The following is an 18695-nucleotide window of genomic DNA, read 5'->3' as shown; positions in this document are numbered from 1 at the left end:
TGTCAAATAAACCTCACCAGAGAAACAGGTGATTCTTCAAGCTACACTTGCATACAGCTTTTGAAGGAAGTCAGGAAGGTTGTTCCAAACATCTTGGAGTAACCAATTAATAACACTGTGAACTGACGACTTTTGAATTTTTTTTAATAAGCAATAGGGTCCAAAAATTATCCCTCTTATTTCTGATTAAGCACACCATTCTTTTTAGAAACCAGATTCAAACTGACGTTATCACATTGTCACAAAGTTACCATCATCCTGCTGTGACTGAAACTATTGATATGCCATATATTCCATAAGGCACTCTGTCTGCTCGCTACTAGCAAGCGTGCTGGATGCAATGGAGGCCAATTGTGGCCTGTGATTGGTAATTTTTAGTGTTGAGCGAGTTCTGTTAACCCTTTCGCTGAGTAAACTCGGGCGAGCACCGAGTAGTTACAGCTGCTCGGTGTTATGTTTAAATCACTCCCGTGTGCATGATTTGCAACTGTTTAACAGCTTTACTACATGTGAGGAATGTGTAAGAAATAGACATTCCTCACATGTAGTAAAGCTGTCAAACAGTCGCAAATCATGCACACAGGAGCGACTCAACCATATCACCGAGCAGCTGTAACTACTTGGTACTCGCCCGAGCATACTCGGCAAAAGGGTTAACAGAACATACTCGCTCAACACTAGTAGTTTTACTACCTGGCCAGCTGGTGCCAGTGGTAGTGGTGCTTCTGCTACTTCTAATAGCTCCCACACGCAGTTGTATGCTTTTTATTCTCTTTTACACAACCTCTTCCATTTCCATTGACACTTTTTATTTTACCATGTTTTATAAAACACTATAATTAAAAATCTTGACAATCTTTTCAACACATATTATTCAACCTTTACCAAAAAGGACGTATTAGGAAGTGTTATATAGGTAGGTACATGTACAGAAGGCCAAAAGTGACAGCAGGCCACAGTATAGGTGTGATGTGTATGGTTGTTAGTTTGGAATAGTAAAACAGGTGTGCAAAAACAGACATGCAGAGTCAAATCTCTATATTTTTGATGCATTTTGTTTCTATTTTTTTCAACAAAATTCAAACCTATTTCCAAAAATGATGACATGATTTGAAATGCTAGGTAGGTAGGTACACATCCAAAAAGGCAGCACTTTTAACAGAGCTATGTATTGGTGTGGCGTGTACAGATATACAATTTTACAGAGGAAGCCAACGCGAAACGCATGTGGGGGCTGCTGCGGTGACATCCCACATGGGCTAACTATGGGTATGAGTTGATATTTTGTGGTCTGTAGTTTAACAGAGCGATGAATTGGTGTGGCGTGTACAGATATACAATTTGACTGAGGAATCCAACGCGAAACGCGTGTTGGGGCTGCTGGGGTGACATCCCACATGGGCTAACTATGGGTATGAGTTGATATTTTGCTGTCTGTAGTTTAACAGAGCGATGAATTGGTGTGGCGTGTACAGATATACAATTTGACCGAGGAAGCCAACGCGATATGCGTGTTGGGGCTGCTGCGGTGACATCCCACATGGGCTAACTATGGGTATGAGTTGATATTTTGCTGTCTGTAGTTTAACAGAGCGATGAATTGGTGTGGCGTGTACAGATATACAATTTGACCGAGGAAGCCAACGCGATATGCGTGTTGGGGCTGCTGCGGTGACATCCCACATGGGCTAACTATGGGTATGAGTTGATATTTTGCTGTCTGTAGTTTAACAGAGCGATGAATTGGTGTGGCGTGTACAGATATACAATTTGACCGAGGAAGCCAACGCGATATGCGTGTTGGGGCTGCTGCAGTGACATCCCACATGGGCTAACTAAGGGTATGAGTTGATGTTTTGCTGTCTGTGGTTTGATATACATATCATTATATGGGACCCTTTGTTACTACTATTTGGAGCTGCTTTGCATATTGCAGACATAGCATTTAGTGTGAGTTAATACTTTGCGCACCAGCACTTTATGTACAGTTTATGAGGACATCTAATCTTCCCCTCCCAGACTATTATATGTATTAATTGTCAACATTTGACATGTGATTTGTATCACTGATCATGTCTAACCATGATTCATATATATGTTTTGCCTATATATTTGTGTTATCTCAATAAAGATTGTTATATTTTTTATGGACATATTGCTCCATTTTTTTGGCGTTGTACCCCTTCTGTGATAAGTAACTTACTGTCTATAGAATATGTACACTGAGAGTCTGGTGTGGGCAGGGTTAGTTTTCTCAGCTCTGCTGCATTTCTAAATCTAAAAATTCTGATTGTGCCAGAACCGCTGCACCCAGTAAACTAAGTGATACATTGTTAGATTCAGGGTCTCTTTGCCTACATCATGCTGCTCTCAGATGAGGTAGCAAAAACCTGCTGACAGATTCCCTTTAATATCTTTAGGATGGTAGAATAACTATGAACTAAACCTTATGACTAGAGATGAGCGGTGTTCGACTAGAACTGTTCGCCAATCTCAAATTCGAGCTGTTTTGGGCGGTGTTCGAGTTGTTCGACGAACCCGAACGATTTGCAAAAAATTCGGCTGTTCGAGGTTATGTTCGATAACTGTTCGTGCACCAAAAGCGTGTCCTGCATGTCTGGCGCTATTTAGAGCACCAATCATGCAGGGATTGTCTGCCACTCACTGTAATGCCACAGCCATGGTGGTTGTGGCATTACAGTGATTGCCCAAATTGATGGGAACAGTGCTCACAGTGAAACATGAAAAGCCGGCAATTCAGCAGCGGCATACACCGGTACCCGACAATTTAGAACAGAAAGAATAGAGAATCACACATAGATTAGATAGATAGAAACATGTCAGTCACACATATAAGAAGTACAGTGACAGTGTTGCTTACTGTACTTGTCATTTAGTGTAAAGGATTTATCAAAAAAAATACTAGTGTTTTCATGCACCGTCTCTTTAAAAAAGCCGGCCGGCAATTCAGCATCTGTACCCAACAATTTAGAATAGAAGGAATAGAGAATCACACATAGATTAGATAGATAGAAACATGTCAGCCACATATATACGAAGTACAGTGACAGTGTTGCTTACTGTACTTGTCATTTAGTGTAAAGGATTTATTAAAAAATATAATAGTGTTTTCGTGCACCGTCTCTTTAAAAAAGCCGGCCGGCAATTCAGCAGCGGTACCCGACAATTTATAACAGACAGAATAGAGCTTCACACATAGATTAGATAGATAGAAACATGTCAGTCACATATATATGAAGTACTGTGACAGTGTTGCTTACTGTACTTGTCATTTACTGCAAAGGATTTATTAAAAAAAATAATAGTGTTTTCATGCACCGTCTCTTTAAAAAAGCCGGCCGGCAATTCAGCATCTGTGCCCGACAATTTATAACAGACAGAATAGAGCTTCAGACATAGATTAGATAGATAGAAACATGTCAGTCACATATATATGAAGTACTGTGACAGTGTTGCTTACTGTACTTGTCATTTACTGCAAAGGATTTATTAAAAAAAATAATAGTGTTTTCATGCACCGTCTCTTTAAAAAAGCCGGCCGGCAATTCAGCATCTGTGCCCGACAATTTATAACAGACAGAATAGAGCTTCACACATAGATTAGATACATAGAAACATGTCAGTCACATATATAATAAGTACAGTGACAGTGTTGGTTACTGTACTTGTCATTTAGTATTAAAATAAAGGATTTATTATTAAAAAAAAATTGGCGTGGGGTTCCCCGTAATTTTAGTCTCTAGCGGAGGTTAAGCAGACAGCTGGGGCAGATGTTTGAAGCCTGGGAAGGGGGTAATACCCACGGAGCTTCCCAGACTACTAATATCAGCCCCCAGCTGAATACCTAGCCTTTACTAGCTATTAAAATGGGGGACCCCCCAAAAAAATGACCTGGGGTCCCCCCTAATTTAATAGCTAGCAAAGGCTAGGCAGACAGCTGGGGGCTGATATTAATAGCCCAGGAAGGGAACCATGAATATTGGCCCCCTCCCAGGCTAGAAACACCAGCCGTCAGCCGCCCCAGAAATGGCGCATCCATAGGATGCGCCAATTCTGGCACTTAGCCTCGCTCTTCCACGCTGCCCTGGTGCGGTGGCAGGGGGTAATAGGGTTGGGGTTGATGTCAGCTTATAATGCCAGCTGACATCAAGCCCAGGTTAGTAATGGAGAGGCGTCTATAAGACACCCCCATTACTAACCCCATAGTCAAAGTTAAAAGAAAACACAAACACCCAGAATAAAGTCCTTTAATTGAAATAAAGACACATTCCTTTATTGTTCTAAATTAAACCATACTTACCGTCACGCCCATTCCAGCTGAAGCCAACGATCTCCTGCAATAAAAGAAAAATAATAAAGCAACCTCATCCTTACCTTTCCATGGTTCCCACGACAGCTTCAGCTCTGCTACATCGAGATAACAGGCTGGACCGCAGCAGAACGCTGCCATCCAGCCTGTCATCCCGCAGACACTGAGAAGCGCAGGCATGCTTGCGCTCTGCAGTGTCTGGCTGTGACGGCATAAAGATGAGACGAGTTCATGTCCAATGAACTCGGCGCACCTCATGCACGTCACTGACAGCGTGGGAGAATTCTCCTGCACTCAGCACTTCAGCGTGAGAATTCTCCCACGCTGTCAGTGACGTGCATGAGGTCAGCTGAGTTCATTGGACATGAATGAGCTCACCTCATGCACGTCACTGACAGCGTGGGAGAATTCTCACGCTGTAGCGCTGAGTGCAGGAGAATTTTCCCACGCTGTCAGTGACGTGCATGAGGTGAGCTGAGATCATTGGACATGAATGAGCTCACCTCATGCACGTCACTGACAGCGTGGGAAAATTCTCCTGCACTCAGCGCTTCAGCGTGAGAATTTTCCCACGCTGTCAGTGACGTGCATGAGGTGAGCTCATTCATGTCCAATGAACTCAGCTGACCTCATGTACGTCACTGACAGCGTGGGAGAATTTTCACGCTGAAGTGCTGAGTGCAGGAGAATTCTCCCACGCTGTCAGTGACGTGCATGAGGAGCGCCGAGTTCATTGGACATGAGCTTGTCTCATCTTTATGCCGTCACAGCGAGACACTGAGGAGCGCAAGCATGCCTGCGCTTCTGAGTGTCCGCGGGATGACAGGCTGGATGGCAGCGTTCTGCTGCGGTCCAGCCTGTCATCTCGATGTAGCAGAGCTGAAGCTGTCGTGGGAACCATGGAAAGGTAAGGATGAGGTTGCTTTATTATTTTACTTTTATTGCAGAAGACATTGGCTTCAGCTGGAATGGGCGTGACTGTAAGTATGGTTTAATTTAGAACAATAAAGAATTGTGTGTTTATTTCAATTAAAGGACTTTATTCTGGGTGTTGTGTTTTTTTAAATACTATACTAGAAATTCATGGTGGTCATGTCTAATATTGGCGTGACCCCATGAATTTCGGGCTTAGGGCCAGCTGATAATGCCAAGCTGGCCTTAACCCCTTTATTACCCAGTGAGCCACCGCACCAGGGCCCTGGATGAGTTGGGTACAGCGCCAGAAGATGGCGCTTCTATGAACGCGCCATTTTCCGGGGCGGCTGCGGACTGCAATATGCAGCGGGTGGGGTCCAGAAAGCTTGGGCCTCCCTGCGCTGCAGATTCCAGCCCCCAGCTGCCTAGTTGTACCTGGCTGGGCACAAAAATAGGGCGAATCCCCACGCATTTTTTTTTAAAATTATTTCATGAAATTCATGGAATAATTAAGAAAAAAAGGGCTTCCCTATATTGTTGTGTCCAACCAGGTACAAATAGGCAGCTGGTGGTTGGGGGCAGCCCGTCCCTGCCTGCTGTACCTGGCTGGACACAAATATAGTGCGAAGCCCCAAGTCAATTTTTTTTTAATTATTTCATGAAATAATTTTTTGAAAAAAGGGCTTCCCTATATTGTTGTGTCTGGCCAGGTACAAATAGGCAGCTGGTGGTTGGGGGCAGCCCGTTCCTGCCTGCTGTACCTGACTGGACACAAATATAGGGCGAAGCCCCACGTCAATTTTTTTTAAATTATTTCAGGAAATTCATGAAATATTGAAAAAAAAATTGATGTGGGGCTTCGCCCTATATTTGTGTCCAGTCAGGTACAGCAGGCAGGAACGGGCTGCTCCCAACCACCAGCTGCCTATTTGTACCTAGCCGGACACAACAATATAGGAAAGCCCTTTTTTTCTTAATTATTCCATGAATTTCATGAATTTAAAAAAAAAATACGTGGAGCTTCGCCCTATTTTTGTGTCCAGCCAGGTACAACTAGGCAGCTGGGGGCTGGAATCTGCAGCGCAGGGAGGCCCAAGCTTTCTGGGCCCCACCCGCTGCAAATTGCAGTCCGCAGCCGCCCCGGAAAATGGCGCGTTCATAGAAGCGCCATCTTCTGGCGCTGTACCCAACTCATCCAGGGCCCTGGTGCGGTGGCTCACTGGGTAATAAAGGGGTTAAGGCCAGCTTGGCATTATCAGCTGGCCCTAAGCCCGAAATTCATGGGGTCACGCCAATATTAGACATGACCACCATGAATTTCTAGTAAAGTATTTAAAAAAAACACAAACACCCAGAAAAAAGTCCTTTAATTGAAATAAACACACAATTCTTTATTGTTCTAAATTAAACCATACTTACCATCACGCCCATTCCAGCTGAAGCCAATGATCTCCTGCAATAAAAGTAAAATAATAAAGCAACATCATCCTTACCTTTCCATGGCTCCCACGACAGCTTCAGCTCTGCTACATCGAGATGACAGGCTGGACCGCAGCAGAACGCTGCCATCCAGCCTGTCATCCCGCAGACACTGAGAAGCGCAGGCATGCTTGCGCTACTCAGTGTCTGGCTGTGACGGCATCCAGATGAGCCGAGGTCATGTCCAATGAACTCGGCTCACCTCATGCACGTCACTGACAGCGTGGGAAAATTCTCACGCTGAAGCGCTGAGTGCAGGAGAATTTTCCCACGCTGTCAGTGACGTACATGAGGTGAGCCGAGTTCATTGTCGGCTCTTCTGGATGCCGTCACAGTCAGACACTGAGGAGCGCAAGCATGCCTGCGCTTCTCAGTGTCTGCGGGATGACAGGCTGGATGGCAGCGTTCTGCTGCGGTCCAGCCTGTCATCTCGATGTAGCAGAGCTGAAGCTGTCCTGGGAACCATGGAAAGGTAAGGATGAGGTTGCTTTATTATTTTTCTTTTATTGCAGGAGATCGTTGGCTTCAGCTGGAATGGGCGTGATGGTAAGTATGGTTTAATTTAGAACAATAAAGAATTGTGTCTTTATTTCAATTAAAGGACTTTATTCTGGGTGTTTGTGTTTTTTTTTTAACTTTGACTATGGGGTTAGTAATGGGGGTGTCTTATAGACGCCTCTCCATTACTAACCTGGGCTTGATGTCAGCTGGCATTATAAGCTGACATCAACCCCAACCCTATTACCCCCTGCCACCGCACCAGGGCAGCGTGGAAGAGCGAGGCTAAGTGCCAGAATTGGCGCATCCTATGGATGCGCCATTTCTGGGGCGGCTGAGGGCTGGTGTTTCTAGCCTGGGAGGGGGCCAATATTCATGGCTCCCTTCCTGGGCTATTAATATCAGCCCCCAGCTGTCTGCCTAGCCTTTGCTAGCTATTAAATTAGGGGGGACCCCACGTCATTTTTTTGGGGGGGTCCCCCATTTTAATAGCTAGTAAAGGCTAGGTATTCAGCTGGGGGCTGATATTAGTAGCCTGGGAAGCTCCGTGGGTATTACCCCCTTCCCAGGCTTCAAACATCTGCCCCAGCCGTCTGCTTAACCTCCGCTAGAGACTAAAATTACGGGGAACCCCACGCCAATTTTTTTTAATAATAAATCCTTTATTTTAATACTAAATGACAAGTACAGTAACCAACACTGTCACTGTACTTATTATATATGTGACTGACATGTTTCTATCTATCTAATCTATGTGTGAAGCTCTATTCTGTCTGTTATAAATTGTCGGGTACAGATGCTGAATTGCCGGCCGGCTTTTTTAAAGAGACGGTGCATGAAAACACTATTATTTTTTTTAATAAATCCTTTGCAGTAAATGACAAGTACAGTAAGCAACACTGTCACTGTACTTCATATATATGTGACTGACATATTTCTATCTATCTAATCTATGTGTGAAGCTCTATTCTGTCTGTTATAAATTGTCGGGTACCGCTGCTGAATTGCCGGCCGGCTTTTTTAAAGAGACGGTGCACGAAAACACTATTATATTTTTTAATAAATCCTTTACACTAAATGACAAGTACAGTAAGCAACACTGTCACTGTACTTCGTATATATGTGGCTGACATGTTTCTATCTATCTAATCTATGTGTGATTCTCTATTCCTTCTATTCTAAATTGTCGGGTACAGATGCTGAATTGCCGGCCGGCTTTTTTAAAGAGACGGTGCATGAAAACACTATTATTTTTTTTGATAAATCCTTTACACTAAATGACAAGTACAGTAAGCAACACTGTCACTGTACTTCTTATATGTGTGACTGACATGTTTCTATCTATCTAATCTATGTGTGATTCTCTATTCCTTCTATTCTAAATTGTCGGGTACAGATGCTGAATTGCCAGCCGGCTTTTTTAAAGAGACGGTGCATGAAAACACTATTATTTTTTTAAATAAATTCTTTGCAGTAAATGACAAGTACAGTAAGCAACACTGTCACAGTACTTCATATATATGTGACTGACATGTTTCTATCTATCTAATCTATGTGTGAAGCTCTATTCTGTCTGTTATAAATTGTCGGGTACCGCTGCTGAATTGCCGGCCGGCTTTTTTAAAGAGACGGTGCACGAAAACACTATTATATTTTTTAATAAATCCTTTACACTAAATGACAAGTACAGTAAGCAACACTGTCACTGTACTTCATATATATGTGACTGACATGTTTCTATCTATCTAATCTATGTGTGATGCTCTATTCCTTCATGTCTATATTGTCGGGTACCGGTGTATGCCGCTGCTGAATTGCCGGCCGGCTTTTTTAAAGAAAGCGTCTTCTGAGCAGTTTGTCAGCTTTTGGACACCTTTGAAGGTGTTTTCTATGTGTTCCTATGTGTTTTTGTTTGCCTGCCATTGGTTTTAACGGTGTTCGACGGTGTTCTAAGGTGTTCGACGAACAGTTCGACGAACAGTTCCTCGAACATCCCGGTGTTCGACGAACCGAACCGAACCCGAACACTACGGGGGTGGCTCAACACTACTTATGACAAAGCAACTGTACCTAACCTCAATAATGATTTTAGGGCTTAATAAACCCGGATTTCCCTAAAAATGTGTGCAGTCAGGCTAAGTCTACCAAAAGGCAAATAGATAAGTATATGAATGTGATTGTTTCTTATCAGTAAAATCTAAAAACTATAAAAATACACAAGAGTGACATACATTGGAAGAGCTATTTTGTGGTGCTTGGACTGGTAGAGCCTGTTTTGTAACCTCAATCTCAGTAACGGAATTGCGCTAGTCTGGAAAAGTTTAAAAATGTTCTGCAGAGCATATTCTTTACTGCACTTATTAATGATCTTTCAACACATCAATAATCCCAAAGAAAATATAAAATGATACCTCTCTAGCAGCTCTTTCTCCAGCTTGGATTGCTCCTTCAAGATATCCACTCCACTCCGTGGCTGTCTCTGTGCCAGCAAAAAAGAGCCGACCAAAAGGTTGTCGTAGAACCCTTAAAATATGAGGAGAAAGTTATTCAATTTCTGGGATATATTTATGTTTATTACAATGGTATTTCTATCAGCACAATTATATTTCACTAGTGGTATTATGCACATTTGTATTAGGTTAGGTAACCTGACATTTTTAATTTTTGTTACCTCCACCAATCATTATATACATGCCATGGTCTAATACTTTTCTCAAATGATCTATAGAGAACACAACATACCCATTATGCAATAATGATATCTCATAAAACCATAATATGGTAATGAAATGAATAATGCTGTATTTTTTTTTTGTTTAAAAGATTATTATTTTTGAATTCATGAATCTCGGATGAGAAATCTCAATGTGGACAAATAAAAGGAAGCCGCACATTATTTTTACAGTTAATTAAATAATTATTAATACAATAGCAGGAATACTGATCAACCTTTTTTTATTGATCCAGTGTTTCCATGGTTACAAAACATATAAAATCATGTTTCACGTTTGATCCAACAGTCATGAGTTACTTCACTTTCCATATTCCATTTTCTACTCTCTGTAGGTTATCAAGAGGGGAAGCAGCTAGTAGATAGTAAAACATCTCGTTAAGATCAAGAATTTCTGCATTCTTTAAATGTTATAAAAATTTTTATACAGCAAATCTTATATTATGAAGCAGAAGAACCAAAAAGAAAATATGCTGAGGCAAAAAAATACTCATAACAGTATAAACAAATATCAAGCATTTATTAAATAAAATTTTAAGAACAAGGGGAACAGACAATCCCAAAATCTAGACATAAAATTGGTGAGTGAGCTAGTGTGGGAAACCCCTACAAAATTACTAGGTCTGTATATACAAGGCAGGGTCAGTGCTTGGGGAATTATGCAATCAAGTAAGAAAGATGCATATAAAAATGCACACATATATACAGTGGCATGTAAAAGTTTTGGCACCCCTGGTCAAAATGACTGTTATTGTGAACAGTTAAGCAAGTTGAAGATGAAATGATCTTTAAAAGGCCTAAAGTTAAAGATGACACATCTAATTTGTATTAAACTTTTACATGCCACTGAATATAGATCAGTTGTTCATCCATGATGCAATACAATATGTATGTATGTACTTTAGACATCAATTTCCATATTAGACATACAAGTAAGTATATTGACACATAAATAATACTTTAGTAAAAACATGTATGCATAGACAAAGCCCAGTAAATACAGGTAAGTACTTCCCATATATAATGAATAAGCTAATAATAAAGTTTAAATATCATCACAAATAATGACCTCACCCACCAAACACCCGATGCGCGTTTTTCTAATGCTGATCCCTGATGAAGCATTGATATTTGTTCATACTGATTTAAGTATTTTTTGCACCAGCATATTTTCTGTTTGATTGTTTTACACTACGTGCCTTTTGGGGACACATCATTTATTTGTTAGGGTTACAAATTTTGGCAATCTATTATGAAGCAGAGTCAAATAAATATGAGTTATTTTTACAATCATTCTTGTGACTGAATTTTTTTCTGACAGTTATTATGCTAAAATGGAACATGAAAGATTTTATAATTCCTTGTCCTTACTATTAAGAGAGCTTGTCCCCCCAATTGATATTGGTAAGAGGCCTTTACACATTATATCGCTTTTGGCCTGACTTCCCCACTTCCCCGACCTTTTTGTTCGGCTGCGCTATCTTGTATTCTCTATGAGAGAGTCACTGCAAGACTCTGCTGGCAGCGGATTATCTCCTGGAGAACAAAAGGAGCTGCCACTGGAAATTCAAAAAGCCAGATCCTTGTCTCCCCTGAAATCATCTGTTCGGGAAGAGTAGGAAGTAATCAAGCAATTAAGAGAAAGTGAGCGGCCGGAAACCGCTCTCACTTCCTGTTGATTTCTTATACGTCAGAAGGGGGGGCCAGTGACGCCAGCGCTGATTGAGCGCAGGACACATGTGTCATAACAACTGCATGTGAGCCCAGGAATGCGAGTGCTGACACCGCTGTAATGGTGCCAGCAAGGGAGGTGAGTATAAGTGTTTTTATTTTCACGAGGCAAACATCCAGATCCAAAAGGGGGTTGTCCTAGTTGTGGACAACCCATTTAAGTGGAAAAGCTGCACATTTTTTCAGGCAGTCCAGCACGCCATTATTTGTGTCGTTTACTCTTTTTTTTTTTAACTAAAGATGATAAGATGAAAGGATGTAAATTAACTTGTTGTAAAAATTGCATTGTTTGGTAAGAGTTTACTCTAAAACGTACCTTCCATACTGAGTCAGGATTCCCGGTGGAAAATAAGCCGTATAACATCCCCCAGAATACTGTTCCTCACACCAGTTCTTTTCCTCATAATGCACCGGCTGTGAATAGACTTACAGTTATGAACTTAAAATAGTTTTCTACTCCTAATTTTTTTTTTAAAGAGTCAAAACCCACTTTATTGAAAAACAATAGTAAGACTACTTCAATGTTAAAATATGCCCTATTGTATTCCTTGTTTTAGGAAGTTAACAAACATTGGTATCAAGGGCTGTAAATTTCTGTAATCTACAATGCAGATGTGTGTAGATAGACTAAGAGGTCACAGTGATTGCAGTGGCGCCAATCAGACTTTGTTAGCATATTACAGAGGGGGGGGAGTGGAGTATCTCCCCTGAGCGCAGTCAGGAGGGGGGGCACCGTCATGTGCGAGCACAATTGAAGCTCTGACCGCTGGGTCAGGGTGATGTCAGCAGCGTGATCAGGTCATGTGATCATGCTGCCGACATCACTTGCCATCCGTTGGAGCATACAATTTATGGTGCAACGATGGTGTTGACACTGAAGATTCATTGTAACGGGGGGAAGGGTTGTGGGGAAGAACAAATAGCATTTGAGGACAGATTAGGAGAGTGGGGTGGAGAAGAAATAGCATTTGAGGACACAGTTTGGGGAGACAGGAAATAAGATTTGAGGCCACAGTTTGAGGGGGAGAAGAAATTAGAATTTAGGACACAGTTTGGGGAATGAGGAAGGGATGGGTGCGGACACATACTGAGTCCTAAGAAAGGAGATGAGAGGGCATGTATGAGGAAACAGTATGAGGGGATATGGGTGCAGGCACAGTATGGTGAGTAGAGGGATGAGTGCGGACATAGCATGAGGGGAAAGGGAGGGGATGGGTGCAGACACAGTATGAGGAGTGAGGAAGGGGATGGGTGCAGACACAGTATGCTGAGTCGGGGGATGGGTGCAGACACAGTATGAGGAGTGAGGGAGGGGATGGGTGAAAACACAGTATGGTGAGTTGGGTATAGCTGCAGACAAAGTATGAGGAGCGAGGGGAAGAATGTATGCGGACACAGTATAGGGAGTGAAGCTGATGGGATAGGTGCAGAGTGCTGACGCAGTATGGTGAGTGGCGGGATGAGTGAGGAGGCAGTATAGAGAGCGAGGGGGTAAATATGTGAGGAGACAGTATAGAGAGTGAGGGGGTAAATATATGAGGAGACAGTATGGTTAGCATGGGGGATGTAAGAGGAGGCAGTATGAGGAGGGAGGGGGAAATGTTTCAGGAGACTATTGAGAGAAATAGTGTGAAGAAACTGTATGGGGGAGAAAAGTGTGAGTGAGCACAGAATAGAGACTCAGTATTGTGGGTGGAGTAGCATGGGGGGACTGTGTAAGGGCAGAGCCAGTAAGGGACAGTATACCAAAGAGGGGAAGTATGATGAAGGGGCACAGTATAGAGACTGGGCCCTATAGGTGGACCCGGTGTGAGAGGACAGTGGAGGCCCAGTATGAAAAGGAGAGGGCAGTGTGGATGCCATGTACCATCAGAGGGACAGTATGTGGGTCATATTTTATGCAGGGAATATAGTGAAGGGCAACCATTTATTCAGGGGTTCAGTGTAGGGCAGATATTTTTATTCAGGAGATTATAATGACACTGCAATTTTTAAGGATATCATGTGGGGATGTTCTGCTGAAGACTGGAGAAGATGTCAGTCTGCAGAGATGAGCTGTGGCTGTGAAAAGTCATCACAGTGTCTGGACAAGATGAAAAAAAGAAAGAGAACGACTCCAGAGACAACGCCATCAACATAATAAGGTACCTGGATGTAAATTTTTTTTGTGATGCTGACTAATTCTCATCAGTACTGTGGTTCCTGTATGGCCCACAGCCTGATGATGACTGATAGCAACAGCTTCCAGTATCTCCTTACCATTGTTAAGTACTGGAAGTTGCAGGTTCATGCAATACAAATGTATATGGGTCTGACCTGACATAATAACTGATATACCATGGTATCAGGATGGTGTTCCTAGTGAAGTATTTATGTACTGATTGTGGTCCTGGTGATGTATTCCTGTACTCATGGTGGTTCTTGTGCTGTATTCCTGTACTGATGAGGGTTTTAATGCTGTGTTTCTGTACTGATGAGGAGGGTTATACAGATGTATTTCTGTACTTCTGGTGGTTCTGATAATGAATTTCTGCACTGCTAGTGGTTCTGATGGTGAATTTCTGTACTGCTGGTGGTTCTGATGCTGTATTTTAGTACTGATGGGGGTTCTAATAATGTATTTCTGTACTGGTGGTGGTTCTGGTAATGGATTCTTGAGCTGTTATTGGTTCTGATCCTGTACACATGTAACAATCCCAAACTTGTAAGATTATGTGATACATGGCTATGTTAATAAAGTGTTGTCCCGTCTGACAAGTTAAGGGTTACTATGTTTTTATATATGTTACGAAAATTAAAAGAGTTGACCAAGTTTGTGATGAGACTGCAGACTTGTGAATTCTCACAGTGTGCACTGCTGTCAGGATTCTCTGGTGTCGGCAGTGAAAGCAGGAGGTCACAAAACTGCAAGTATGTGATTTGCATACATGCGGTCACATGCCGACTAGACATGTGGCCTCACTCAATCAGAATTAATTGAGTGAGGCCAGACAAGTCTAGTCGGAATGTGGCCAGAAGTATACAAATCACATACTTGTGCTCACATGACCGTCCACTCTCACTGCCCTCACCAGAGAATCCTGACAGCACTATGCACTGTGAGAATTCAGAAGCTTGCAGTCACGTAGACTTTCATCTCAAACCTGGACAAGCCCATTAATTATAAAATTAAGCCCTGTAGTACTATAGCTTGCCTATCCTAATGGTGTGTAATATACTCACTGTCAGGATTCAACTCTGCTTGTTGGTTCCAGTTGCTTTTATATTGCTGGTTCCAGCAGTCATCACATGGCCACTTCACTCGTATGCGATTTTCATACTTACTCACATGACAACTAGATTTTCTTCCTGCTTTTCTCAGGTTTTCACTGAACATTGAGAGAATTAGGGAGAGCAGCTCGTCGGCACGTGACTAAGTGTGCAAATCGCATATATGCTTGGGAGGGAGTGCCAAACTGTAATCTTGCCTTGGATGCTGGAAACCCCAGATACACCTCTGGCATATTGTGTCAATCTCTGTGTATCAGTGACTTCTCCTTCCAAAATTTTCCCCCTAAAATTAAAAATTGTACTGCCACTTAAAAGGATTTGAAGAAAAAAGAGGAGAAGAAAAAAGAGGAGAAGAAAAAGGAGGAGAAGAAAAAGTGCCAGGAACAAAGTACAACATTGATATTAAAAACAATACTTTTATTGAGTACATTTTTAAAAAGTCATCGTACAATACAGTCAAAGCAAATGCCGAAATGCAGACACCAACAAAGATAATTGGTGTACCCATTTACATATATATTTATGGATTTTTTCGACTAGCTCACCCAATTGTTTTTGTTGTCTGTGTCTGCATTTCGGCATTTACTTGGACTGTATTGTATGATAACTTTTTAAAAATGTACTTAATAAAAGTATTGTTTTTAATATCAGTGTTGTTCCCGGCATGTTTTCTCCTCCTCCTTTTTCTTCATATGCTTATTCATGTGCCTTGTGGGAACCTTAACTAAATTAAAATAAAAATACTTGGGTTATTTGAGATTTATTTCACTTAAGAGGATTCTCCAGGACTTTTTTTATTGACATAGGTCATTAATATTACATCTTTGAAGGTCTAACACTCATCACACAATCAGCAGTTTGCAGCCCCCACTGCAGCCCCCTCTGTATACAGTGTACAGAGCAGAACAGCATGGCTCTGTAGACTGTATAGGGGATGATAATGTGTCGCAATGGTTCGGGGTGATGTCATTCAGTGGTCATTAATAGGGGCATCGCAAATATTGTGCCATCCATTTAAGGAAAGGTAACTCTTTATAATGAATAACTCTTTCTTAAAATTCATAAAATCTTTGCGAGTTGCACTGTGGTATACATGCAATATTCTTGCGTATATTATTGTAGTAATAAATGGGGATCTAATGATTTTATACTTTGTGGATCACAAGACTATTCCCTAATTTTTCTATGTTTTTTTTTCTTTCTATTGGTACAACGTTTAGCATAAAGTTCTTACTGTAATATATTATTAACCTTTGTTAAGCACCAATATGAAAAGCTTGTAATGAAATAAGTGATCTTACATGTAAGGCTTCCTCAGACTCCAATACTCTTGCATATAGCTCGCAGATCTTTCTTTTTCTAAACAGAAAAAAGTAGGACACTTTTATTCAATACAATTTTGCTTATAATAAGTGAAAACATGTGTCCAGTGATAAAGTACATGTGCATGTTACATTTTAAACTCCGATAATTGTTTGAGGGTTAGTCAAAAATATACCGCATTATGGTTATATTAAAATGTCTGTTTACTGCAGAGCTTTCCGTATGAGATTGCTGTATGTACAGTCACTGGTGTTTCATTTTTAATATGTTACATCAGTTCATTGGTGACTATAGTGTGAGAAACAATGGCTGCATGAAAGAAGAGCAGCTAGCAGCGATTCATTTTTTTGTGGTCTGAGGGTATGTATGGTGCCGATATTTATTGAACACTTTGAAGACAGTATGGAAGATGTCTTTTGTCATGAATTAATGTGCATGAATGGATAGAGATAGAGAAGTTCAAGGAAAGTTGCACAAGAGTCAGCCACGAAGAAGGAGCCAGATGCCCGTCCACTACTGACGACAACATTAAGCAAGCATGTGAACTGATTCTGTTGGTTCTGTTGGATAAATCAGTAACAGTAGACTATATCCTCTGAAAGAAGCCCTGCTAGGATGGGGATTCACTTCTGATTAAGAGGTGAAGACAGTAGTGCACTCGTGGTTCACAGCTCAGACTAAAATATTTTTAAAGAGGAAATATGAAAGCTTGATGACAGATCGATAAAGTGTATGAAAATCAAGGAAATTATGTAAAAAAAATTATGTATAAATCTTTTCTGAAAGTTGATTAAAATAGATTCTACACCCAGAGTGCACAAAATTTTTGACTCTCCCGCTTATAAATTTTATACAGCATAAACATAATACAGTATAATGCTTATATTATCTAGCAAAAGTAAAGCACTTTACATAGTCATTACTAGTTCATGCCAAAACAGCTGATAATTATACTGAGAAACTATTTATTTATTTTTATTTATTTAAGTACAATAATGACTTTACATTGTTGTAACCTAAAAAGTAAAAAATGCAATAACGTCACATTCACATGATCGCATTACAAATCCATGTTCCATTAATCTGTTACTCTGTACCAATGCTATATCTTCTGCAGTCATCTGATATTACACACAAGCAAAGTTTTTTTTTACTAGTGAACTCTTATGGAATTGGTGAGAAATAAAAGTATGTCAAGGTCTGTCACATATTATGTTATGCAGGTACTCTGTTTATAGGATAAAATTAAGTATCTCAAAACACCAAATGGTGGAACAACAAGTTCCTTTTGCTCCGTAATCCAACAAACCCATAAGGGCTATGTGTTCCCCTGTATAAAGTAAAATCTTTGTAAACATAAATATATACATATATTAAGTTAATTGAGTTATGCGTATATATAGTAATATGGAGCTATGCGAATTGAATTTGAACTGTACACAAACAAATCAGAAAACACCCTTCTCTTACCGTTCATCTTTGGTAAGATTAGCCAGCCTCCTTGACTTGCGGGCAAGTATGAATCTACAATGAAATGAAAAGTGCTGATAAATATCTTTAGTATTTGTTTATTTATTCAATTTATTTTTATTTATTTTAGCTTTTTAACAAACTACCTAAGTGATACTGTGTTACCAAAAGGTGCTGGCCTATGAACGACGTTTATCAGTTATCCACATGATAAGGAGTATTTGCTGGGCGTCCCAATGAAGACATGTCAACTATTCATAAGAACAGGGCCAACCATTTAATGAATATGCTTACCTCCCGACTCTCCCACCACATTATGACAAATATGTCAGATGAGATAAGGATCTGGTGGTTAGAATTAATTCACCCAATCCATTTGTTCTGGGCAAATGAGTCACTTCCAGTGATCCTGGCAGTGACTACCTCTTTTCCCCCAGAGAGAACACAGGAATGCTCTGTTGACCTGAGCAGAACATACCGAGCTGAGCATTCTAGATCTGTTGGGGGGTTGATAGTCATAGCTGTCAGCAGAACAAATGTGCATCCGACATTATAAAATGTGTATGATCAACTTTGAGATATAATAATCAGGTGTTAATAACAGATCTGCTCGACTACGAGTCAAATTTTCGTGGACTATTCGGTTGGTTTTTCTTATTTCTACAGGTTTTGTGTTTTTACTGACTTGTCCATTTGGCATTATTGTCTCTATATATGTATATTTAATACATCAATATGTATAGATACAAACGTATATTCCGTATACTTATTGACATCTATAGAGATACAAATTTTTCCTTTGTCTCCTATTTGTTATGATATTGCTGTAAATAGCACAAGCAATCAGAAGATCACAGGTTCAAGTCTCCTAAAGGGACTAACAAGTAAAGTTCAAAAGTAAACGAAAATGTTTTAAAAAATATGAAACAAAATTTAAAATAAATAAAA

The 18695-nt window shown here is 40.7% G+C and overlaps 1 protein-coding gene across 1 annotated transcript in view; it reads right to left on the bottom strand.

The window, feature by feature from the left end:
* LOC141227649 (amine oxidase [flavin-containing]-like) overlaps positions 1-18695 on the bottom strand; it is a 197912-nt gene that overhangs the window by 21681 nt on the left and 157536 nt on the right. The window contains exons 10-13 of the mRNA XM_073667244.1: positions 17748-17801; positions 16256-16313; positions 12001-12098; positions 9634-9745 (exon numbers count right to left, since the gene is read on the bottom strand). Coding sequence (XP_073523345.1) covers positions 9634-9745; positions 12001-12098; positions 16256-16313; positions 17748-17801 — 322 coding nt within the window. The remainder of the gene's footprint in view (positions 1-9633; positions 9746-12000; positions 12099-16255; positions 16314-17747; positions 17802-18695) is intronic.

Source organism: Phyllobates terribilis, unplaced genomic scaffold (assembly GCF_046119375.1).
Source record: "Phyllobates terribilis strain yellow unplaced genomic scaffold, ASM4611937v1 Scaffold_2__4_contigs__length_985480577, whole genome shotgun sequence".
NCBI classification, from domain to species: domain Eukaryota; kingdom Metazoa; phylum Chordata; class Amphibia; order Anura; family Dendrobatidae; genus Phyllobates; species Phyllobates terribilis.
The sequence above is the reverse complement of the archived record's forward strand: the minus strand, read 5'-3'. Positions and strand labels throughout refer to the sequence as shown.